The following is a 26,450-nucleotide window of genomic DNA, read 5'->3' as shown; positions in this document are numbered from 1 at the left end:
CCCTCCTCTGCGTGTCCCTGTAATCTGGCGCGGCGTGGTGGTGGCGTGCGGCGAGTAGCTCAGTGGAGGCGTTGCGCAGATTCAGCTCGGGGGACCTGCAGTCCGAGTGTGATGAGGGCGAGGTGGACCCCTACACCGGCCGCCCGGCTACTACCAGTCAACCAAAGCCGCAGAATCAAAGGCCGGCCTCCCAGGGTAAGAAAAACTTGAGATGCTAAAAAAATTAAAATAGAATCCAATAGATTTAAATTAACAGAACATAATGTAATTATAATTACTGATTGATAGAATAATTACTGACTTATCCGAAGGTTGGGACATAAATCTGGTACCAATATTACCCTTCCTTTTAGCCACCGGGGGCAGCATCGGCAGCGCATCAGGCCCTCCTCCAGCGCCGTCAGCTACGGCAGCAGCGGCGGCGGCGGGTGGCGGCGACCTGTCGCTCAACCTGCGGGGAGGATCGCGCGGCACGTCCGCGCCCTCCTCCCCCGCGAAGTCCCGCGAGTCTCTCCTTCAACGAGTACAATCGCTCACCGGCGCCGCAAGAGATCAAGGCGCCAATTTATTAGGTAATGTCGTATTTGTCTTTATAGTCAAAATTCATCATTTTGATGATGATTCAAATTGTGGTCCCGATCGCAGAACAATCGAGTCACATTCTGTTTCATAATATTATTATTTATGAACAATTTATTTATATACAAATTCACAGAAGGACACTTTAATAACACATTAGAATAATAGAAAGGTAGTTGGCATAGTATTAAAGTGATAGAAGATCGAAAGTTTTTTAATTAGGGAGTGTGACGTCTGTGGCTTCGGTGGGTCGTGGCTATAACCGGGACCGATGCGTGACGCTGCTTGTCGTGGATGACCAGAACACCGACTGGTCTAAGTACTTCCGCGGCCGTCGTCTGCCCGGCGAGTGGGACATCCGTGTCGAACAAGCTGAATTCAGGGTGAGTCCATACTTAAAATATGTTAAGCTATTTTATCCTATTACTTTTACTTGACTGAGTCAAGTAGAATCAGGTAGGTATAAACGACATCAAAGGGATGACATTAGTAGTTGTGTAACGTCACAATGCGTTCCGACCTATTGAGTTACGCACGCGTTGTACTTACGTTATTCATACGTAAGTATGACACGTGGACAAGAATGATATACGATTCTCAAGTTAACCTATAATTTAGTTTCAAACTTTAATGAATCAACACTTTGATAGTAACAGCGGTCACATGACATAACAATCAATTATGCAGTGACACCACAAAATAGGTGTTGTAGATCAAACTACTGTAATATTGAAGCGCACACGGCCCGTGTTAGCGACACAGTTTACTGAGCTCCTCTGATCTTATTAATAATTACGCCCGTTTAACCTTCCCTTACCGGAGTCGTGAAATCTTTTTAAGTGCCACCTGTTTGAATTTTTACAGTTGGTTGTAGATTTGTGGCAAAATTTTGGCAGGTATATGGACTCTACAAAAGGAATGTCAAATAAAATTAAGGGAATTGCGTGATGTTTTCAGATTTTATGCAATTTCTGTTGCTCGATAAAGTTGTTGAATGCCCAAGTGACACGACAACGAGTTTTTTTTCAGACTTTCAGCATCACAGTGAATATGCCATAGATACGAAAAGCACTAGTCAGTAGCAGTAGATTACGATAAAATACACGGAAAACATTTGTATAAAACGGCACTGTGATCCCAAGACAAGGATAGACACGAAACGTCAGACCATCGTTAACAACTGTCTGTTAGCGGCGGAAAATGTTTCGGTTGTTTCTAGACATTTTCATCCATTTTCTACAGGAAAAAGAGGTAGTTTTGTCTTCAGTCAAAAATAGGTTTTTAATGTAACGGAATACTTCCTGTAAATAACGATAAATTTAAAATCATAACAAAATTGAAGAAGGCTGTAATAAATAACTGAAGTAAATCATTATTAAGTACAGTTTCGTAATTGAATCTACGAGAAACTCATAAAATATTCCATTAAATTCAGAAGTTCTTTGTACAGGGACCAGAGAAAGTAATTGCAAAAGGATACTGAACAGGCTTAGGGACATAGGTTGGTAGTGAAAGTTGAAAGGGATAATCAAATCAACCCGTTTATTACCCGAGTCGGTCGTAATTTGTTTTATAACTTTTACCGTTTGCTTGGTACAGGAATTGACTGTGACTGCGAATTCTGATGGAGCCAACGTTTCTATGGCCGTTTATCGCAGCGGCACTAAAGTCACCAGATGCTTCAAGTAAGTCTAAGTGTTTCCCATTTCTAAGTATAATATAATTTCTCGCCACATTTATCTTCAAACGACTCAACATCTCAAAACGCTTTCTCACTTAATAAACAGACTTCAACCTCGTTTTAAATGTTAAAGGGAATACTGTTTTGTAAGGGAATTTCAGGAAATTAATTAACCTAATTTGTTATTGCACAGGTTCTCATTCTAAGTAAATAATGAGATTTATTATCTTGTAATCGATGTAATTGAACTCCTTGCTGTTAAGACATTATAAGGGAGACGATGAGATAATCTGTCAAACAAATACTTTAACAAAATCCTATTTATAGATTAAACGTAACGCTGACTCAAACTTGATACCTATTTATGTTAATGGTTGTTTGTAACTACTTTTGTTCGTTTGTCTTCCTATGATTGAAGTGTGGGCGCTCGATGATTTACATAAAAACATAAACCTGTAACAAAGTTTGCGACGTACAAGTACTTTGTTTAGTCGCCTGGGCTTATGAAAACATTACATATAAGCACTACTTTTTTGTTATTTTGATGGTATAAATAAATAAGAATAGTATGTATAATTTTACTTTACTTTAAAACCTACGCAAACTTTTGTTAGATTTGTTTTGTAAACTGTATACTTGGTAACAGTCTCGGTGCTGCCAAGTTTGTTTTTCTCCTTTAAAATAGTTATTTACTTTATCTCTTGTTATTTCCTGCCAACAGTTATACTAGTTTTAATGTTGTTTGGACTACTTCTTTGAATTATGTTAGTATTACAACAAAATTTAACCAAATTCTATTCTATCCCTATTTTTCATCCTCCGTTAAGTTACATTTCTTTATAAGTTAAAATCACTAAACCCATAAAATGTTATGAGCATACCTACAAGCATTTCTATTCATATTTATTGATTACTATAAGAAATTCAGTTATATACTAAGGAACAGCAAATAAAAGTTTCTCTGTGTGGTAACGTATAATGTCTGTTAGGCCGGACTTCGTGTTGGTGAGGCAGAACGTGCGCGACGCCGGCGCTGACCACCGAGCGCTGCTCCTCGGCCTCAAGTTCGGCGGAGTCCCGGCCATCAACAGCCTCAACTCCATTTACCACTTCCAGGTATTATAACAACACCATACTACATTTCGATCAGTATTATAAAGGACAGAGACAAAGACTCATGAGCTAAAGAATTTACAACTTGGGTTGTGAGATATTTCACAAAATATTGTCACATTTACAAATACATCCAGAATTTTAGATAATTATTTTACCAACAGTGAGCTAAATATACATCTTTCCGCAAATTGGCCGTAAAGATTTTGATGGGTCGAGTTGAGAGTCCGGAAACTTATAAATCATAGTTTCCGAGGGTAGTCCTTGTTTGCGATATAGAAGAGAGATCATTTTTATATGAATATGTTTGTTTAGGACCGGCCTTGGGTGTTCGGCCATCTTCTCCAGTTACAACGGCGCCTCGGCAGAGAAAACTTCCCGTTGATCGAGCAAACTTACTACCATAATCACACCGATATGGTGAGTACATAGATTATTAAGATTTCCAAGTCCTCCCTATATGTATAAGCAACTAGATACTTTTCATACTTAAATTGTTTTAAATTCAGCAGTCGATGCGAACTCGATTGCATATGCAACAGCGGTATATATGTGAAGAATCAGCTTCCAACTGCAGTGCAGATTTGCTATTAAATTAACATCAGGCGGTGGTTCAATCCCAATAAATCAAACAGCACATAATCCGTTTAAATTTTGTTTATTTTAACCTATATATCACTATAATTAGTTAATTTACAATCATTATCTTAAAAATAAATAATACAAAAATAACGTTACGACTATTTTTGTCTGCGAAGACAAAACAACAATTTTGAAGCGTCCAAAAGAAAAATCACAAAGTAACATGTTTCGAATACTTTCAACCAATAAATTCGTTACAATCGCCAATGGGCTAATTAAACTTCACACACACGACATTCAACTAAATAACTTAATCGCGACATGAATCTAGTGTTATTATAATTAATGTTTGGTTTAGTATAACAGCTGCTTCGTTTCGTACGATTAGTGATGAATGTGGATGAACTTGTAATTTTTCGCGCGGACGTCGTGAGATGTTCAAAAGGTACATTTAAAGTAAACTTGTGCAACTTAGTGGGTAAATCAAGTCATAGTGCTGTTGAGGCGCGTCGCTTGGAGGCACCGCGTGAGAGCGGGAGCCCTGGAATGTAAACACAAGTGTTGAGTGACAATTAGCAGCGCCCACACGTACACCAACATCAAACGGATTTATGTTTACGACTGTACCTCGTTTCCCGTATTATAAACGGACAGTGACAACGTAGGTGTTTTTCCATTTTAATATTGTTTGGAATGAAAATCCTACTGCTTCACATTTACGGCATGCACCGCAAAGTGTTTATCAGATGCTTTGAATGGGAGCATAAAATCGTTCATTGTATGACTAAGCTTACTTTGAACATAGAGTGCGAATTAGTAATGCCTTTCAGGTTGTTTATGGATATAATTGTCTATGAATCGTATGTTTTAGTAATTAGAGAGCCGCCATTATTTCATACTAGCTGTTGCCCGCGACTTCAGCGCGTGGTTAGAAGATATAAGTATAATTTATACCTGTCTTCTATCTATCTATCTGCCTTCTATTTCGCCTTTATAATAGTAGTAGGATTGGCCTATTGTTTCCTTATGGGGTGCAGCTATATTAATGTTCGACATTAGGTCATGAATCGATAATACCTGTGACTAATCTCATTTTGATTCAAGAGTCTGCTACATAAAGTTTTTAGTAGTATTAAGTTGTCTACCTGTCCAACCGGCACCGATGCTCGCGGTCGTGTAGACAGATGCCATGTCGCTCGTAGCACTCGTCGTAGCCGGTCACGCAGGCGTTCGGGGACTTGGTCCGCCGCCGGTTCATGTGGACCTGTCATCATATCATGATCAAGTTACTATCACGTCATCATATAAGCAGACATCACGCAATGATGACTTTACATCGTCTTGGAACTACAAGAGCTTAAACTGGATGGCCCTAAGCAACTTATTAAAAATAAATAAAGGGTTCAATATGTAGATACACAACGAAGGCTGAAAGTGTATGCCGCTCAAATAGTATTTATTTGAAGAGTTGGGAAGGAAATTGGTATTACCTACTACTTGTATTACATACTACGCGTACGGAGATAAGTATATTTTTACATAAAATTGCTTAGTATTTATTAGACAATCCAATCCTAGTTCAACAGGGTAAGAGATGAATATATAAAAGAATGTTATAATTACGTTATCGTAGACGTTTATTACAATTTATTAACTAATCGAAATATGTAATCTGCAATCGGAAACACAACAAGAACGCTATTGGAAATCCAGCTTTGATTCGTTAGAAATAGAGTTCATTAACATATGCATTACTTGTTCGTATTAGTTTATAGACTTACTTTGCAAGTGCAAGCCTGTTTGTAGAGGAGGCGGAATCCTTTCCTTTGACGTGGTGTGACGTCACGCCATTGCTGATAAAGCTGCACAAATGCACATGAGCCTCTAAATGAACTACTCGACCTGAAAATGTTATAGTTCACGTTAGATAGAAATAATGGTGTCTGACTTGGTATTGCATACTGTAAACAAATATCTATATATACCAAAATTGTAGTACCCAGAAACACAATTTACTAAATAAATGTATTTAAGCAGAACAGACAGATACTTTCCAAAGTATCTTATACTAATTTATTCCCAATTCATTTTACCAATTCCATTGAACAAGCTCATTCCGAATCAGTTCAATTTTTCGATGAATAAATTATTCAGGACAAATAGCCGACTTCTCAAAGCGACAGACAGACGTGGCAGAAAATAAATTAAAAGTTTGAAACCAAATCATGACTATATTCATACCAATTAGGTATTGTGTCTTCGGCATAATAGAGACTTGCTAGAGTGCTAGTATGTTAATGCGATTGCTTAATGTATTAAAGGCTCCAATGTCTATATTAATGATAGCCGCAATGCTTATCGCGCCTTACAAATTTAAATACTAATGGAGCAAGATACGGACGGGCATTAAAGCCTTGTTTACTTTCTCGGAATAAAACTGTCAGCTTAAAAATATCTAATGAGGCAGTTTTACGTAACGTCCGAATTAAATTCCTTGCACAATAACTATACTTGCATGAGTTCTCTAGGCAAAGTCCAAGGCATCGTTAGCAAATTTTTACAGTGTTTGGTGAACATTGATTGTTTGTATAGTAGACTTGCAAACACGCAACGTAGCAACATTTTATTGTTATGGCTTGGCTCCTCATACATCAGAATACCATTAGAAACGTGTCGTAGAGAGGATATTCACCTGTAATGACATAGGTCTCCCTCGGCTGTAGGCTCACCCCACACAAAGAGTCTTGTGACGGTGTGAGTAAGCGGCCTGATTGCAGGGCCACCTTTGCTTTCGGAGTCGCCTGTAAAAACACATTTGGTTAGTTTCCATAAGGCTAATGTTTATTTACTCGTTCGATCCTTGGTTGGTTATAGGAGTTTTCCTCGCTCAGGAATCTATAGTTTATTTTACTCCCACGTTCGCTCCTCGTGTCCCGTTTGTAGTTGGCAAGTCTATTGCTATTAATCGAGGCTACAGTCCCCCGATATGTTCGTCGCCTAAGTATTGCGTTTACATTCCCGGTGGGTAACAGAGGGGAATTCTATTCTTATCCATTTTCCCATCGACAACAATAATGTATGTTTTCTAAACTTTCATTTGTTTTCCAAATACGATTTTCCTCAGAACCTATTATATTCAAGTGCATAATAGGCACGTTATCAAATTGTAGATATAATTGTCTAAGTGGTCATAGTATCTAGTCTGTGAAGTGGTTGAATACTTACTTTGTAAGTGTTTCGGATCTTCAGTTTGTATGCGTCGTAAAAGTCTTTTCCTCGAAATGTTTTCTGTACCCTTCCAACGATAACTGAAAGAAAAGTATCAATTTGTGAATTTCTTATTCAGACCAATATGGAACAGGAATGCCACTTCAAACAAATCTCGTCATAATTTGTTTCGTAAAGTGCACCTACGATGACATACGTTCGATGACGTCGACGGATGACGAGTACGTACGGACGTTTTGCAAATAATATAACGTCTGCAAAAATATAAGGATGGAGCGGTTTTTAACGACGAGAGTATGATGTTCTGATGCAATTAACTACGCGGAACGCCTCGCACGCAACAAGGTTGTAATAACTAATAACGTAGAGGGGGATACATAAGGGGAGTGTGGATAAACTTATTGCGTTTGAAACATGCTCAGAATTCTAATCAGATTAGTTCGTTTACGATTTTATGTATGTTTTTCATGCCTTAATCAGACTGATTTTTATATTTAGTTAATTTAAAAAACTATATTTCTTACAACAATACTGTACCATAGAGGGTTTAGTCAGGCATATTTATCGGGACCGCTGTCGGGTATCGGACACAACTAGAGATTCCTAAGGACTCTGTTCGAGTCCGAAACTAGTCGGGCGATCCCGATAAATACGCGTCAGAAAATTATGAATCCGCCTTTCGAAAGTTATTATAATAGTCTAGATTCAAGATGTATGTCTTACTGAAGAACTTGTTTGTTTTTCGGAATTTTATATAAATACATTTTTACTACATACCGAAATCGCTGTTACAAAAATGTGTCTGTGGATGCGCGGGTGCGCACGTGCAGGCATCGGCGAGGCGATAACTCGCCGCCACCAGCGCCAGCGCCAACCACCTCGTCAGCATGCTATATCTGATGATCTGTAACAAATGTACACAGTTATATGTATTTTCTGTAACTGTCCCTAAATATATGATGCCCCTTTACATATGGTAGTTTCAGTTGGCCATATATCACGCAGCGTAGAAACACAAAATACACATTGATAACCGTACCATGCGTACTCCAGTCCGGGACGTGTGAAAGCCTTTTGATTGGGGCCACTGCTACACTTATTAATAAAACTACGATCATCATGTAAGATCATCACACCTGACCTTTGCATAAAACCCACGCAATATCTTCCAATACTAACGAAGACAGGCTACCATTGTTATATACGTTGCTGTTCATTTATCACGCAAATTTAATTGTAAATATCAGATAGGTGAGACTAAACAATAACACTGTTTACGATTCTTGTGGACGTTCATTTGGTATGCCATATACTCGTAGCTAACGATCCATCTCGGGATGCCACAAATTTGGCGCAGCGCGACTATCTGTAGTGTCATCATCCTACCGCACTCATAAAACGGAGCTCTAACAACTTGAATAACTCTAATTGAATCTCGACATCCTTTTTATGCTTCAAATTTAGGTATTTTCTGTCTCTTTTGATTGTACCGACTAATATTTTATGAAGGTTGTGTTTTTTTAGTTTTATTTTAAGTCACTGAAGCTTGGCGGTTCGTCGGTATTTATTCTAATTAATTCAAATTTGGGAGAACATATTTTTTTTACTTAGATCATGTAATCGTGAGAACTTAACCAGTCAGCAAATCTGAAACCGGATTATTAATACCGCTATACATGTTTATGGTACGAGTAGATCGTCAGTCTTCGTGTAGGCTTTTCCAAGTACTGTTCCTATTCCAATAATGCGAGAATATTTATATAAATGGCAAGTTTCAATACATTTCAATGAAACCTGAAACTGTCCATTACAGTTAAAGTACGAAGTCCACGGAATAGATACACAGCGTCATATCTCGTTACATCTCATAACATTCTATTGATCGATATTCCAATGAATTAAATAGAAAGCTGTTTATTGAAGAATTTTAATCTAATCGTGTAATGATATAAGACTTCACACTTTAAATTAATTACGTTTGCGAAGGAACCCATCAATTTGTATCGGGGCGCGCCGGAGCGAGAGCATGTTACGGATAATTTATTAGCTTAACCACCTCTGGGCTACTGCGAGCTGATGTTTGTGACCTACATTACGAGCGAGCCTTGTTTTTGTTCCATTGATACACTGTTGTTCTACGACGCGGTGATAAATTTTTAATACCGCACTACGTACTATTTTTCGCATTCACGAGAATAAAACGCTGTCGTCGCGGTGCCGCCATGTCATAACCTCGTGTTCATGTTGCTTTGTGTGAAGATTGTTAAAGCTTATCGCTGACTAGTACGATCTGTCTCGGATATTGTTACTCGAGAACTTCTTTTATAATTGTTGACGTTAATCCGTTTCGGTTAGAATTACTCACGACCTGTTATTTATTCTATTCTCAAAGGATTATCTACTTAACGTTTGTAAAATAAATATTGTCATTGGAATTAAGAGCACATTGTAGCGAATGAGATTTGTTGATTCTCGTATTACGATGGGCTCACAAAATGTTTATTTAAGATTAAAATACTCTTTACGCTTCAAAGTTTTTTTATAGTGTTGCATAATATGTTATTAGGCTTAGTCGGGAACAATAAGCCAGTTATTATGGACCCTACGTGGGAGGCAGACTCGTCGGTAGAGCACGGAAATGCGCCGGAGTTGATTACGTTTACATCACGCGATATAACCTTTTAAACGTCTTTACAAAATAAAAACTAAAAATCTTAACTATAAAAAATACAATTTGAACTATGCATCTATAAATGTTAATTGGTCAATAAAAGTGACAAGAATAATTTATATGACAAAGGCGTTTTTATAATAATTACACGGCAATAAACATTTTAAGATCTTGTTATATAATTATCTATTTAATTTATAGTTTTAATTTAAATAAATTTCTAGCGAAGACAAATTATACCCAACATGATTCACCGTCTTCCTTAATTAATCATTTACTTACAATTTAGGTTACCTATGTTCTTGCATTCAAACTTCATGAAACTAATTACACACTAGCTATGACACGCAATATATTCTTAAATAATAAACATATTTTATGTTTAGCAATAATTAGTAGCTCCGTACAAATTAATTATCGAATATTAATTAGATGGTGATTAAGGAGTCGTGAAATTAATATTATAGTTTAGTATGTTTGAGAGAACTCTACATTGGGTCAGATTGTCCGAAGCGTATTTGAATTTCTTTTAATGAAAGTATTTATTTAAATTAATGTTGAATAAAAGTCGGTAGGTACCTAAAGTTTATTCAAACGTATAGTGTGCACTTTTTTGCAACAATAAATTATTCATACTCACATACTCGCGAGTTGGAAGTCACATAACGCAGTGCGCTCAGTTCGGTGGTATCTTTCCGATTGCGTATTAATGCTGCAGCCGTGGCTTTTGTACCCCTACGATGTAGTGCGGTTATCGCGCCGTGTATACAGATTTCGGATAAAAATCACAATGCGGAAATTTTATGGGTGCATTCCCATAGTCGCACCCGTGGTTCCGACCGCGCGGCGGTGCAACAATACCTCGTTTGTCAGGGTTCGTCGAGAAACCTGAGGTGAATGTTGACATTATGTGTTTATAGTTGTTTACCGGCATCTAACATAAAGCGCGCTGTGGGCACGTTTGTTAAAGTATCGAAATCACATTATACTTGGTCGGTGTTCCCATGTACCCGAAGCTTTGATCACGTTGTGCTCCCAACAATACGATACCTTTACTTAGTGATTACCATTTACATCTTTACGCACACAATATAAATATTTATCGTAGTTCAAGAGTTGCCAAAACCCTTTACGTAGGTACTGGTGTTTATAACATATCATTGCTGTTTATTGCACAGTAAAACGTCTGTTTTCTAATTTTGCCACGGCGGTTTATGTCCATTGCTTTGTTAGGACTTGTGCAAGAAACGATTGACCCTAACCATTCTTTGAATGGTTATAAACACTCGAACAAAAGGGCATTGAATGCAATTTCGTCTTCTGGTCAAAAGATGTCAGGGGAATTTTATATACACTGGCTTTTAATGTTTGTGTGTCATTCAGTGAGAGTTATATGTCGTTATAAATTGATTTAAAAGATCAGTCATGTACTCGTTCATTATAAACTGTAAGCACTCGAAAGTCGCGATATCGGTATTGATAGTGAAAACGTGATAAAGTCTTGTATTTACATCATGTTTCAATTTCCTTTCGCTTCAAAGTTTCAAAACTACGTGTATATTTGGAATACATGATTAAAATCCGAATTTGTATTTGTTTCATGTTTTTGAGTGATAAGGGAAAATTACTGTCAGAAATTCGGCGGAACACAAATTTTCCAACAAAATATAATGTTTCATTGTTTACCTGTGAGTTTTATTTTCTTATTTTAGTGTAGGTGTAGAATGTTTGGTCTTTTTACGTTTAAACGAAGAAAATATCTCACAAGAATCTGCTAGAAATTCTTAGACCGGTACAATAAGCGGTCTTGAGGTAATATTGACGGAAACTCTCGGATTCCGAACGGATTTGTGGTCGCATACCTATGCTATTTACGTACAGGGAGTTTGTAAGGAGTCTGAACACGTGGAATCATGGAATGAAGGCAATTAACATGTTCACGTAATGTTTGTAATTGACAGGAATATACTACGAAAGCTTTCAAAATTTGCCCGGAAACGGGAACATGGAAGAACGCAGAAATGGGAGAATATTTGAAAATGATTACTTGTAGAAAAATTGTATTGTAATCGTGATTTTCTAGACGATGCTAATGACCCCAACCTCCTCAAATGCACGCAAACTTTTGCTTAATATACGAAAATTCGCACGATGTGAGTTATTACTTGTTTATGCTATGCAATATTAGTTTCATAGTTCAATGTTAGCTGTCAAACCATCAACAAGTTTTTGTTGGACTTTTTACATGCTCGCTAACTAGCATAAAAAGTTGAACACGACATGATTGAAACGTGTTTTTATCGATAGGTAGTGTTACGGTAGCGACACTGTCGAAACAAATTGGACCACGTCCCTTCACGGAACCTGAGATTGACTAAGTGGCACATAGCTGTGTTTGGTATTTCATTATTCAATTTTTAAAATATTTCTGTTATTTTACTTTGATATAGACCATCGCTAGAAGGTACCGCACTGTCCAAATCAATAGTTACATGGCTTTATTGTTTCCAGTAACATAATGCCGACCAGTTACAATGACTTTGTTTCGTAAATAAAACTTATTTAGATGACATACTACCAATAATATAAAGTTTCTAAAAATATCTGGCCACCTAAATCCCTTGTGAAAAATGATTCCAATATATTTAATGAAGTGTCACAAACGAAATAAGTTGTAAGTGGGTAATAACATCGACGGGTTAGTAACTCTCGATAAAATTCGAAAATGTGAGAGAGTATTCCGCAAGGACCTTTCAACAGTAATACATTCATGTTTACCTGCCTGTTATTTGTATGTATGTATGTAAGTTACCAACAATCTGCGGTTTTCGGTCAAGGCGTGATCTGAATTGCGGTTTGCCTAACTTAAATAGAGTATTACAAGCTATATTATTTGAAAGTGTGAGGAAAAGTACGTGGAATTCTTAATAGTTTACGGTTCATTAATATCAACTTTAAATATAATGTATATTAGAAATAATGTGTTTATTGAATAAATGGGTAGCAGCTATATTACTTTTCTTGTAATAGCTAAATACATTTCCAAGTAATGGACAATTATTCCTATTATGAAGCACACAATAGGTTTTATTAATAAGTATAAATGTCGCAAGCATTTATAACTGTAACGATTATTAGAGGTAATGAAAATGTATATGAAATTAAAACAATATTTCCCGTGTTGCGAATGTGCAATTGTACAACTCGTAATTTACGCAACACGGCGCCGATCGTCAATCGCAGATTGTGGTTCATTATCAACGTATAACGACCATCCTTGAAGCAGTCCGCATGTCACAAGAACATACTAACCACATAAATCCATCGGCCTATCCTTAGACTGACTCGTGACATTTCAATTATACCAGTAAACATGTCAATCAATCTTAACAGTTCATTCTATTCATCTCTGAGATTTACTGACCGGTAATGACAGAGATTTTTTACTTTTATATTTGCATAAGGCCTTATAAAGTTAAAACGGATAAGATTATAAGGGAGATACATTATAGTGGCTTTAGAAAAAAGGTTTTCGTTTTTTTTGTTTTGACAGATATATTAGCAAAAGCTTTTAGGACATTTTAATAAACACATAAACGAGGTTTAACTTGGATAAAACACACCATGTATCTAGGCTGGTCTGTATAAAACATTGTAGTTAGAAAGTTTATCGGATGAATATAATTGGGTTGAGAAATCTGAAAGCAATAATTAGTTTTAACATATTTTATACCGTCGGGAGCAAGACAGCTAAATTGATGGAAAAAGCTCGCTTGACGTTTCTATGTACACCCATTAGTTGTAGTAGAGGGAATGTTAGGCCTTTTTCTCTACAACCTGTATATCAATGTCAATGGTACTATTACTAGGTCCATGTTTTCCTTCCGATTAGAAAAAGTCCCTCCCATTACTTTCAGTTTGCTCGTTAACAGATAAAAAAATTCCTTCGAACCGCCATCGCTCAAGAACTTGTTTTACATTTTGTAGACAAATTGTAGAGCTTATCATCTATTGTTATCATTTCTATTAATGTATAAAATGATGTGGCTGCGGAATTATTCCATCTGATAAGTCACGGCAAAGAAACGTGATTCTTATAGTTATTAAATGGACGGAATGACTGAATGATAGATGGAGTCCGTGATACATTTAAAGGTTAACGAGAAGCGAAGATTAAGGGCTTGACGTATATACGTTTATTTAGATATAAGAGATCTGTCTTGATAGCTCCTCAAAGGCTCATTGTTTTACGGATCACATCGTCTTTACAATACAGAGGTCGAAGTCTTAAGGATGTGCCCTCTTGAAATAATGACTTCAAATAAGGATTTTTTTAATCCATCATCGTTTTTGAATAATTTATGATTAACAATGGAATTATGATTTGTTTTATGTAAGTTAGTCTTATTTTATTTTTACACAACGTGGGTATGAAGAACAATTAAAATTATTCGGTTCATAAAATACAATGCAATATAAAGACTTTTCGAGCATCCTTTGAGTAACCATAGTATTTGCAAGCCAGATCTTCTAGGTATACATCTGAACTTGTATAGGAAGGACCATAGTTTTTTTTTGTATTTCAGCGCCTAAACAATATAGAATGTTCCACAAAAGAAACATCCTTGTATAACTTTCTATGAATATTTCATTTGATAGCTAAATTCATGTATGTAATCTTGGCTTCGGCGCAGGATCCAGACTACAGAGGTGAAGGAAAATCAGGGAGATTTATCCTCTTACTAGACTAGAATGAAATATGAACAATAAATTTGAATACGACTATATTATTTTTACTTTTAAAATATAGTTAGAGGCTCTCTTATACACAACTAGCTGTTGCCCGCGACTTCGTCCCCGTGGCGTGGGTAGAAGAAATAAGTTATGATTTATACCTGCCCTATTTTTTCACATTTTCCATTGTATCTTCGCTCCTATTAGTCGCAGAGTGATGGTTTATAGCCTAAAGCCTTCCTCGATGAATGGTCTATTCAACACAAAAATATTTTTTCTATTTGGACCTCCTGAGATTAGCGCGTTCAAACAAACAAACAAACTCTTCAGCTTTATATATTAGTATATAGATTTGCATATTACCTAACCTCACGGTGCTGAGCTTTTTAAGATTGAAAAAATAAATGAAATTGTTTAAAAAGGATATTTTTATAATCAAGTGCGAAGATCTTATAATTACATCTTAAATATACCTCAAAGAGAATGTTTTTTTGCTTAACCGACATTAACATGAGCCTCTCGCGTCAAAGAAATATATGCATACACTTGTAGGTAAACATTAACATAATTTGTTGTAAAAACGTGTTCCGAGTATTTGTCTGCTGATTATCGTAACTTATCTTCCTATCCTATCTCAGCGGTTAAGCCAAATTGAATTTAATTTCAATCTACGGATGTTAGAAAATGTTAAATCGGAAAAAAATAAGAATAGCCATACTTCAAAAGTGGTTGCTCGAGTCCAATTTCCATGGAGCTGGGCATAGGACCTACAAGAGAAACGAATCAAAAGGGGCTTAAGTGTAAGAGGGATCTTGTTACCAGCTGTGGATGTAAGAATAGCAATTACATTTATGAATTCGAATTGGGGTAATGACCTACATAAATTAAAAAATGGTGGATGAAGTAAAACAGCTGTTTATGCTCTTTCGATGATCAACGATGAGTATAGTCGTCAAATGACATACACATTGTACAGTTAATATTCATCGAAAACAAATTAATTGTGACCTGTCTACAGGTGTTTGCAACTGGCATTTCTATACATAATTAATTAGTGGAAAGCGTCATTACTTATATGCAAAAAGTTTTAGCTTAACGGTTATTCAATCTGCATTTATGAACTTTTATGTTTATAATATGGCAGCAAAATAAAAAAATGAATATTCGTATAAGCATATATGTAAATAATGGTGTTGACAAAGTGACGGTCCGCGCGTTAGATCATGATTAAAGATTGCGGTTGGGTCCAGAACTAGTCAGTCTATGCCGATAGATACGCGTGAGTAAACAGTTACTCCAAAAATAATGTCATTTTAACTCAAGCAAACTCATATACACAAACTTAAGCGCTTGGGTATTGGGTTTCATCATTAATATGATGGTTACCCATTTTTCGTTGAAAATGTATTTTATTAGGCCTCTTTGTATCGAACCCTCACTGTACCGGATTTTTAATAAGACGGTTCGGGTATTTCGTATGGCATAAAAGTGCCATTTCCATTTCCCGAATTTTTTGTCGCAATAAAAACCTACTTAACACCAGTAAATAAAATGTACGAATAAGACATTTAACCAAGAAAGGGATGCCGAAAAATGTGCAGTAACATATAGGCCGTAAAACCGGACGACCGTCCGGAAAGGAGATAATAAAGTCATGAGACGGAATTTGTACATTTTATATGCATTTAAAGATTTCACATTTACTTTGTTCGAAACCGATTTAATTATAAAAGAGACATGTGTTGCACATTTTAGAAATGTTATATACAAAATTGTATTATGATTAAGGTCGTAAATCCCCCGATTTCCTGCAACATTGTAAATACAACACAATATCTCTACTATTCGCAGTGACTCAAGACTACATATAAGTCACATGTGTTCTCACTGTTGTCAAGATGAAACCACACAAAGATGGTTAACGTGATTTGACACAAATCACCATGACCACGTTCCCTTTGCTCGTGTTTTTTCGTCCTTTTGATGGCGCCGCGTTTCAAAGGCATCTCATAAAGGAAAATGTGAACGCGCGTAGGTACTCTCATACAACATCGAGTATGCTTCAATTTTATATCGTGCTGTCTTCACACCACAGATATGAAAACAGTTTAAGTTCTCGTCATAAAATATGTATTCTCATCAAAACGTTGAAAGCGATCCTGTGTCAGCCCACACGAGCCCACATAAACTGGAATTACTTGACGAACAACTTCTCTTATTCTTAAACAAATGAAAGTATTGAGAATCATCTCATCTGTGTGAGGTATTCGGTTATGAAATGCACCGACAGAGTTAATGGAGAGGAATAAGTCGGTGATGTTCAATAAAGACTCTTAATTCATTCATTCAATCGTAGTGATTGCATTTTCACGGCCGATTCTATTGTGGGACGGGCAGACAACCAAGTGTCACCGACACTGTGAACTGCAGAGTTGCATCAATATGACGCGCATCTAAAACCGAACTGTTACTATCTATTTGGAAGACCAAGAATTATCTATAATGCACTTATAATTTTGAAATTAATGCTGAGATATAATAAGTTTGAATACCTTAAACTACAACTCACGTTTAACAAGAACGTAATAGGAACAATGCGACAAGTCGTAATGTGTTTTCATTAAGAAAGCGCCGCTGTGTAAAGAGAACATACTCTTCTAATAAGGGTAGAGTAATTACCTTGAAAGCCAATATCACCAATTGAAAGGTAAACAGATTTTGTTTATTTATTTATTTATTTATTTATCACACACACATTTACTTTGCCATTACAGATATCTTAACCTAATTCGACATAGTAACTAAAAATATAATACCTTAACTATATTTCCTTACATACTACACAGTAAGTGGCCCTTGTGAACCCACTCAGTGTACAGTTGAATAAATCAATGTCATCAGCCACAGTGTTGAGTGTGCGCAACGCGCGAGTGAGCGGTGCGCGCCCAGTCAGACTGCTTACCGCTAATATCGTCTTAAGCTCAAACACATCGCCATGAAATGTTTGCCGGCCGTAATTGTTGCGTAGGCTTATTAAAGCGCTAAATTGTAAGTTTTTATATTTTCATAATAGGACACTTACCATGTTAAGTAGTTATGTCGAATTAGCATCATTATAGCATCCATGTGTGCTATTAAACGTGGTAACAACCAATGAAATAAAAATAGAATGTGCAATTTGTGTATGCGAGAGGAAACTACACAGCTTTTATAAAATTTGTAAACAAAAAGCTAAAATTAACATGCGCGGCTAACGTAAGACTAGCCACTTATGTTCATTGTTATTTTAGGATATAATTTTGTGCCATAACAAAAAGGTGAGGTGAAGTGTTTTGACGGGCCGTGAGTCGCGGCAAAGACGTCACAGTTTACATAACAAACATTCGTCACTTAATTAATGTTGGAAAAGTCACAGTTTTTTGAATATAGAGCTACTTGATTGTGTTTATTCCTGAAGCAGAAGGTAAAGAACTAAAGACGTAAATTTTAATTATTAGAATGTCTAGTAAATTTTTAATGTTGGTGTAAATAAATGGCTTTAGTGCGGCGCCAATAAAGTGCAATTGGCTCGGTAGTTTCTGACCTAATTTTATATGAACGCGATGCACGACACAAGTACGCACACACTCGTAACCGTATCGTGTGTGTTTAATTATTTCACTTCTCTGTATTACACCTGATTTGATAGTCATTTTAAATGCCTTCAACGACCAGCAGACATCTTGTCGTTACGGACATCATTATATGGGCAAATACTGTACTTATTTTATCGATGTAAACAGAATGTACTTAGAATTTTAAATAGGTTTTGAATGTTAAAACATTGTAATTTCACAAAGTTTCACAGTGAGGCAATGTCACGTATAAAGGATATGAGTGTTTTTGGGTTTTGTCCAACTCACGTAGTGCGATGATGTGGGCTCGGCGCTGCAGTCGGCGATGCCGGCACGGGCGCCAGCCACCACGCGCGGAGACATGTGCCCAATTTACCACTTCACACGTTATACTGAGACTTCAGGAAGTTCGCTTATTTATCTACCTTGCACAATAAATCGAATCAACAATGTTGGCAAGTTCAGTGTCTGCTTATATCACAGTTACGCGTTCTCTCGATGCACTGTTCACTTCTGTTTTAAATAAAATGTTCTGTTAATAAACTGTGTACATAAATTCTCGTAATTTATTAATTAATTTAATTTTGTATGATTTGTCCTCATGCTACTACAGTTTGTACTAATTTAAACGTGATTTATTTGTCCACATAATTTATACAACATTCACAATTTCTTTATCAGAACATAAACCGCATTCATTAACCAATACTGTTAGTTACCACGAAATGTGAGCAAACAACCTGTTGTTATAATAACAAAATTAGTTTCCGCGTGAGTCAGTTCGGTGGCTTGCTACAGTTGCTATTCCTTATGTACGAGAGATGCGCTGACCCGGCGAGTCCCGTGGCCGTCTAACAACGTATTACAACAGAATAAGCGAACTTGACCGCCCACGTGCACAAACAGTTTCGTACAACAACACTCAGCCCTAGATACAGAGCGCCACCGCCGACCCCGCACGCACTACTACTACACAACATCACGAGGCATCTGTTACTGCAATCAATACAAGCTACATTACTACGATGCTCACTCCTATACTTCAACTCGGCTCAGTCGCGTTAAAAGTCTCTATCGGTCAATATCAATCATTGTCATTCTTTTCACAGCAGTCGGCTTGATTTGGCGTCCATGTCGCTGGCCGAGACGCACCTCTGAGCTTTCACAACCATTATCCGAGTACATCGATAGCGGTTCCTCGATAACACCCTATCGGGTCTTTGATCGAACCATTACATCGATTTATGAGACGAGATCTGGAGTTGGCGACACGTAATAAATCTTTTTGCCAATTTTGTCGGATCACAATATCGCCATGTTCAAATTGGTGTGAACATTTTTTATTTCGATACTGTTATCTTGTAATCGATAGGTATGGGTCACGAAGTATCGGGTTATCCGTGCAGCTTTGATCGCAATCTATCAATCTGGCCGGTCCACTGATGTAGGGGGCGTATTCAATTTTATTTATGTTTTAATTGGAGTTCTTCGTAACTCGTTCGCGGTTTGAATAGTAGGTTAAGGTGCTTAAAACAAATTAAATGAACAAAATTCTAAATTGAAACGTAATTAATTAACCGCTGCATGCCCATAGGCAGTTAAAGTGCTTACAAGTATTCTAAAAATATTTATGACAATGTAGTGAGTCACTATAATAAAATGATGCTCAGTATTCACGTTCGCTTGATGTTGAAAAGATTCGCGTGCTGTGTGCATGTACTCTTATAATAAACACTAGTTACCGGCGAAAGCAGCCGGGCGGCGCAGGCGCACCGTTAATCTCGTGCTGCACTAAAGCTTCAAGGTTAACTTTCGCGGCTAGCCCCCGTTCGAATACATTAACGTTGAACCGATGCAACACGTGCATTAGGTACACTACTGCCGGGAAAATCAAAACAAGACTAAGGTAAAATCAGTTTAAAATAAACAATTGGCAAAATATACATCTCCCATTATAGGTCAGATGTATATTTTAGTAGTCAGTATATTTCAGATATTCAGAACCATGACTGGAAATAAAGACAAATTACAAAATTTGGTAAAATAAATATCTCTTCAATAAGTCAGTTGGCCTCATCATGCTAATACGGTTCTTGTAGAGTTTGTAAGCCATCTTCTTTTCTAGCGGTTATTTTCAATCTTTGCTTTATTACCTTGTAATTAATTTTAATATTTAGCAATTTTGAGTAAAGCTTTACACAGTAATGTAATTACACTAGTGACAACACAGCTAATTATATTGTAATACCTGAGTGCTTTTAAAACCAATTAAGCTTACGTACAATATGGGTAGATGTTCTTGAAGGTAATTTGATGTCATACTGACTCACCGTCTTACAACTGCACCCCACACAAGCTTTTAAGTTATTATCATAAAATGTTTGAGGTTTAAGTTTTATATCATGTCAATAATATTGTTCGAGAAGTTTGGTCATGTCTCCAGAAATACAACTAATTCGGAAAGAGTAGCTTCAATAAAAATTATTAAGTACTAGTACTTTTGAACCGTTTAAAATATTAGCACACGCGACCGTATTTATTTAAATTTGGTGAAGTGAAAACCGTCTAGAACATCTAGTTTATGAGAAGGTTAAATAGCATAAAATTAGAACATACAGCGTCATTCTTCTGCCAGTTAAAAACAAGTATGTTATTATTCAGTAAGAAACAGAAAGTATGAAGTATGTCCTCGTTCACATTAGCATAATACCGCCCCGGGGGCACATCGATACGGTCATGCTAATACAACATTATGCGGGAATTCGCCAAATATAACCTGCCTACGAAATGGTAATGTTTACCTCTCCATTAAGCTAACACACGCGTGTTGTTAACCAAAATCAACGCTGAAAAGCGGATATCAGCATCTATTCGGTGATAAATAGCAGCTTTGCTAAATTTGACATCCACTGACACTAGTCGCAAATTACGTTATCACGACCGTTTATCACTATTACTGTCGAAATACTGGTAATCCCGCAAAGTCATTATTTCACTCATGAACATTACAACATTTCGTAGGCATTAAATCAATTACAATATTTCGTAGAAGTTACACTGTTATCGCGACGATAAGAGTAATAAAGCTGCGTCACTCCGCATAACCACTGAATGGACCATGATTCACGCAACATTATTTTTAGCTCGTTGCTGTATTTGTGATATTTACTACGAACTACGATGATTCTCACGCCCACTGATATTTTTAATTGATCAATTTATGTGACGCGAACGTATGAGGATATTTCATTGATATATTGGACTATGAACGAAACGAATGCATGCGGCTGTCTGTTGTTTAAAACATAAAAAGCATAATGGGAAAGCGTCAAGAGAGGTAGTATTAATTGCGGTACAACAATAAAGAGCGAATAGTTATGACTCCTTTTAAGTACTTGGAGTATAATTATAGCAAATAAAAATGGTAATTTAACACCAATTTCGCTTTTATTTTTTTGCTTGCTAGCTCTACAATCATACTAGCAGACACATCGATCAATATCGATGTGAGACCTATAAATCAGCATCAGTCAGCTCAACAAGTGGACAACCTCGGTTAATACCACGGCACCAGTGACTCACGCACTACATTAATACAGTGATCTGCCTAAAGGCTTTACGCATAAATTTCATAATTGCCGACGCGTAGACAATGCAGGAACAAGTGAGGCAGGACCCCATGAGACCATGAATAATACATGCACGACGGTACAAAAACCGAGCGTTTCTGCCACACGACGCGACGATAGGCCACCATTTTATTTTTATTTAATCGAAGTATTTCAGGATGAGCGGCTGTTCCCAGACGATAAGAAATAAATAAAAAATATTTTTTCTTTGTTCGTAGTCACCTGTTTATGGTAATGTTATCTATTTATGCAGACTTCAGTCGGCCATTGAATTATTATAACTCGTGAAATTCCAACGTTCCGGAAAAATGTATCAATGGTTTTGTTTCTACAACATGTATAATTTATAAACTTCGCTGTTATTGAAATATTTTCTCTTTAGTAGGCGGCAAATATTTATTTTATATTAGTTATGGACCAATATTTCTTTTACAATATTTTTTCAAAAGTTGTGAGAACGAAATTGAAATTGTATAAATACCTAATGTAAACATTACAGACGAAGGCTAGCAGTGTTTTTCGAAAAAATAATATTAATGTTTATTTCTCTCTTAATAAGTAATAAAATTTTCTCTTTTGAAAGGCGATGTTTATTTCTTTTGACTTTTACTTATGAATCCCAAAAACGCAAACGAATTACTTAAGGATTTTTCAGGACTATAGATATGTATTTCATTTATTACGAATTACGAATGGTGCAAATAGTTTTCAGGAACTAATTAATGTATGCTACATCGAATCATTTATTTATAGTAAGCAAACAATGAACTGTTTAGCATTCCGTACTTAAAATATATGATCTACATTTATTAGTACAAACACAAACTTTGGGCTAACCTAACGACCTTTGGGACCAGATTCTGCGCTGTGTTCGCTACAGCTTACAATTTTGTTAATAAAACAGATAATATTATTGGTAACATCTGGCCCTCTAGCGTAATTAAAAAATTAACTTTGGCTGCGTCTCAAATTACATGGTGTATAATTCTATGGTTCGTTCAGAAAAGTATGAGTTGATAATTAAATTATGAATGCTACAGTTCTTCGCAATTTAACGTTTAAAGTCCACGGTCTAATACATAAAAAACTACACAAAAAAAAAAGATTTTTAAGTTCACTTCTGTTTACATTAATCCTTGAAATGAACTTTCGTTTTTCATTTCGTAAGATATAGTTTACGAGTCGTTATTTTAAGTCGGTCGTTTCGAATTGGTGTCAATAACTAATAAAAATATTGCTTTCGTATTTTTTACTGTAACACGATTTAAAAGCTTGTTGAAGTAACTGATTTAATGTCGTATTTTTCTAATAGAAACATTATTTTTCAACCACAGTATTCATTATCTAACTGGGATTAAAATGTCCTTTTAAGTAAAGTATTAGTCCTGTGCCAGTCTCAACCGAATTCGATCCGAAACTTTACATATTTGAATTTTCTCAAAACACCATAATATTTTTAAGCACGATTATACATTAAGATCATATCTTACGGTTATTAACCTATCACATAGTTAATCACAATGTAGTCATGAATCATATTTATTAGATTTCATCCGTCGATAGAAATAATGGTGGAAGATTAAGTGCGTGCAAGTAGTGTCATCAATAATATGTTGTAAGGATAAGGAATGTTGGATATCGGTCAATTGGGTGATCAATCACGCGGAGTTTACACGCCTAGCTAATCTAGTTATAGGTATATGCTTACCTTCGCTTTTAGGTATAGCAAACATGGAAAAAGGTTTTTTAAACTAGTTTTGGAAGGACCAAGGAGGTTATCCTTTTCTCACGATTCTAAGTATATGAAATTTGCCTTTGGCCTGACTCTACACTTACTTCGTTAATGGCTTTTTGAGATTCCCATTTTAAATTTTAAGAAAGAAATGTAACATTTTTAATCTTTACTCTACTTAAAGCAACTGGATTATCGCGCTTTGAGCAAGTTCGCAACTTTCGCTTTCTAGATAATGGAAAAGAAAATGTATAAATCATAAATCCCAAAAGCTTTCTACATCCACTTGCATTATTCAAGAAGGAGCTCTATCGTATCGGTGAAGTAAGAAACAGTTTTTTATTTGATCATACTATAAACTCGTGTGACCAACTTGTCTACGTATATGTCTGCTTTTTGCAGTTAGTTGACAGTAAAAGTGTATGAGTAACCAAGTACTGACGTAAGTATTATAGTTCATGTAGTTATCTATTGTCAGTCTATAATAAATCCAACAGGTGCATTAGAATAGACTTTAGATCTATTCAAAAGTTTTGACTAGTATTATAACATGCACCTAACGTTTAAACACGCTTTTGTTAAACTCAATAAATAGTTATTGTTTCTGAAACAGTCGTAAAGATACGTACGTCGTACATGTTGTGTCGTCCGTCGTCAACCGTAAATCAAACATTTAACAAACCGGCCGCTGTCAAACCAATAACGTTTTAAGCTGTGTGTGAGCGCGGACAACTGTTACAAATTATAACGCCTTTGTAGGTTACCAGTCCCGGGAAGCATGCGTGTGTAGTTACTGCCAAGGAATTATCATTTTATATTAATCGTTTAATTTATTTATAAACCTTTTAATATTCATAAAACATGTCAACGATTATTTAATAATGTTATGTAGATTGCTGGTGCGGAAGAACAAATCCTGCACTTAATGGTACCTGTACGTGTTTTTAACTAAAATAATAAAATAACAAAGTACTAAGGGTTTAAATGCAGTTGATACATGAACATTTATCATCTACCACAAGAGTCTTATATTGAACTTTGAAATCGAAGACCGATTAAAATTGGTTTTATATTTTTATCTCTTAAAGAAAATTATTAATTATAATTCCATATTTAAAACAAGCGCATACGCTACTGACATCAGTGAAGTTTCATTACAATGAAATTATTTCGTGACATTAAATTAATAAAAACCAACAAAAACCCTTATGAACAGACATCCCTTTTATGAGTATCTCCAATTTATTGATTAAATTGGGAAAGGCGACTTTGATTGACACCGCGTGGATCATTAACGAAGCTGGACAAAAAGGCGGTTTGCGGCGGGAGACATCGACAAATTATCGGCGGCAAGAGCTGAGACAAATTGAGTTAGAGGCGGCGAAGTGCGTGCGATGTAGACATGCCCTACGCTACCCGCCTTACGTAACAAACTGGTCAAGCGATTGCTCTAAAAACATCACACATTACATCAAACAAACTCAAAACAATAAAAATACATGTAGAGCTGTAGGATTGAAGATCGAAAACGAACGGTTTTTGCAAGCAATTTCAGTTGAATAAACAAGTTTCAAGTTAAATTATGAAGGTGTTTTCCTTACTTCATTTCAGCGACCTACTTTCAAACAAAAGTTTCCATAATTGAGGGTTATCAGTTCGAAAACATTATTAGTTAAAACCATTTCGAAACATGTTAACGGCAAAACAACAGCCAAAGTAAGCCAAACACCAAAAAAAATATGTCGTTTTGGTTTTATCCACTTTTAGCTATTAATATCGAACATTTAGTACTATAAATTAACAGAATATAAAATACAAGTATTTGTCCTTTACGAGTGTAGTCGAGAACGCGAGCATTTGACATTCATTCGTAACTTAATGGATATTGATACTTTTAGGGCCCAGCATGCGACAGCATGATAAAACTTTATGATCATCTACGCTAATTGTCATGACACTTTGTAAATCGTGAACCCTCGTAAATGTCAGGCATGTCATTACCTACCAGTTTCGTTTTATTTGTCCCTTGTAATAATGTACTCTAGTGAGCATTACGCTTATCCGTATCGCATTAAATTTAATGCAACCTGCATTAAAGTGCACGTGAACATTAAATACAAATTAATTTATTCTTTTGTTTGTACTAAATGTATAAACAAATATTTTTAAATACCCATGTTGCACCGCCCGGTATTAAAATAATACCACACACAAAACTACTTTGTAGGAATATATTTTACATTGATTTCAGCTAGGAATCGATTTCATAATTTCTAAAATTAGAGCCAAACTGTTTCCAAATGTGCTGACATAAACTGAGATTTACGATCGCTCGCGACTTTAAAACAGAGTTTAGGTTATGAAAGAATGCTCGAAAATAATATGAAAACTATATTTGCATTATACCAGGTGGGCTTCGGGTGTAAAAAGTGTTCGGCATACGTCATTTATTTGTTCTTGTGCTTGTGCAAAGAAAAGTGAATGCTTTCGGTGTGGGACTGACGGGACCTCACCTGTTCTCAAAAAGTCAATTTCAAGACTTATTACTCTTTGTTCCCGAGACCCGCCTGTAAGCCTGCGAGGTGCCTGCCTCGCCTTTTATTGCTATTCTGCCTTAATGTGATGGCTGCAAAAGTAGTGGCAATTCGAATTCGTTTTGTTTATGTTTTATATTCCCTGTATTTTTTTAAAGCTATTTTAATGGGTTGACTTTGATAGTTGATAATGTTGAAGAGTTTCTTTTGTGTGTCTAAAAGCTGTTGCCTGGTCAACACGGTTTCACCAATTCGCGACGGTTTAGGTACACATTGGAATGTTGCAACACTCGGTTCATTTAGTTGCGTGCTAAACAAACGAAGCGCGACTTTCGACACGGGTGCAGTTAGCG

At 36.2% G+C, this 26,450-nt stretch overlaps 1 protein-coding gene and 1 pseudogene across 1 annotated transcript; one reads left to right on the top strand and one right to left on the bottom strand.

Annotated features, from left to right (window-relative positions):
- Window positions 1–53: 53 nt before the first annotated feature.
- Window positions 54–4,261, top strand: LOC113507844 (synapsin-like; the record flags this gene model as incomplete). The annotated part of the gene is made up of 6 exons (XM_026890769.1): window positions 54–195; window positions 354–572; window positions 802–962; window positions 2,179–2,264; window positions 3,250–3,376; window positions 3,689–4,261. Coding segments are annotated over 6 exons (852 nt in total), but the record flags the coding sequence as incomplete, so codon positions are not given.
- Window positions 4,262–4,308: 47 nt separating this feature from the next.
- On the bottom strand, window positions 4,309–19,181 carry LOC113507845 (annotated as a pseudogene).
- Window positions 19,182–26,450: the final 7,269 nt, after the last annotated feature.

Source organism: Trichoplusia ni, unplaced genomic scaffold (genome assembly GCF_003590095.1).
Source record: "Trichoplusia ni isolate ovarian cell line Hi5 unplaced genomic scaffold, tn1 tig00003303, whole genome shotgun sequence".
NCBI lineage: Eukaryota > Metazoa > Arthropoda > Insecta > Lepidoptera > Noctuidae > Trichoplusia > Trichoplusia ni.
Note: the sequence above shows the minus strand (reverse complement) of the source record. Positions and strands in the feature narration are given on the sequence as shown.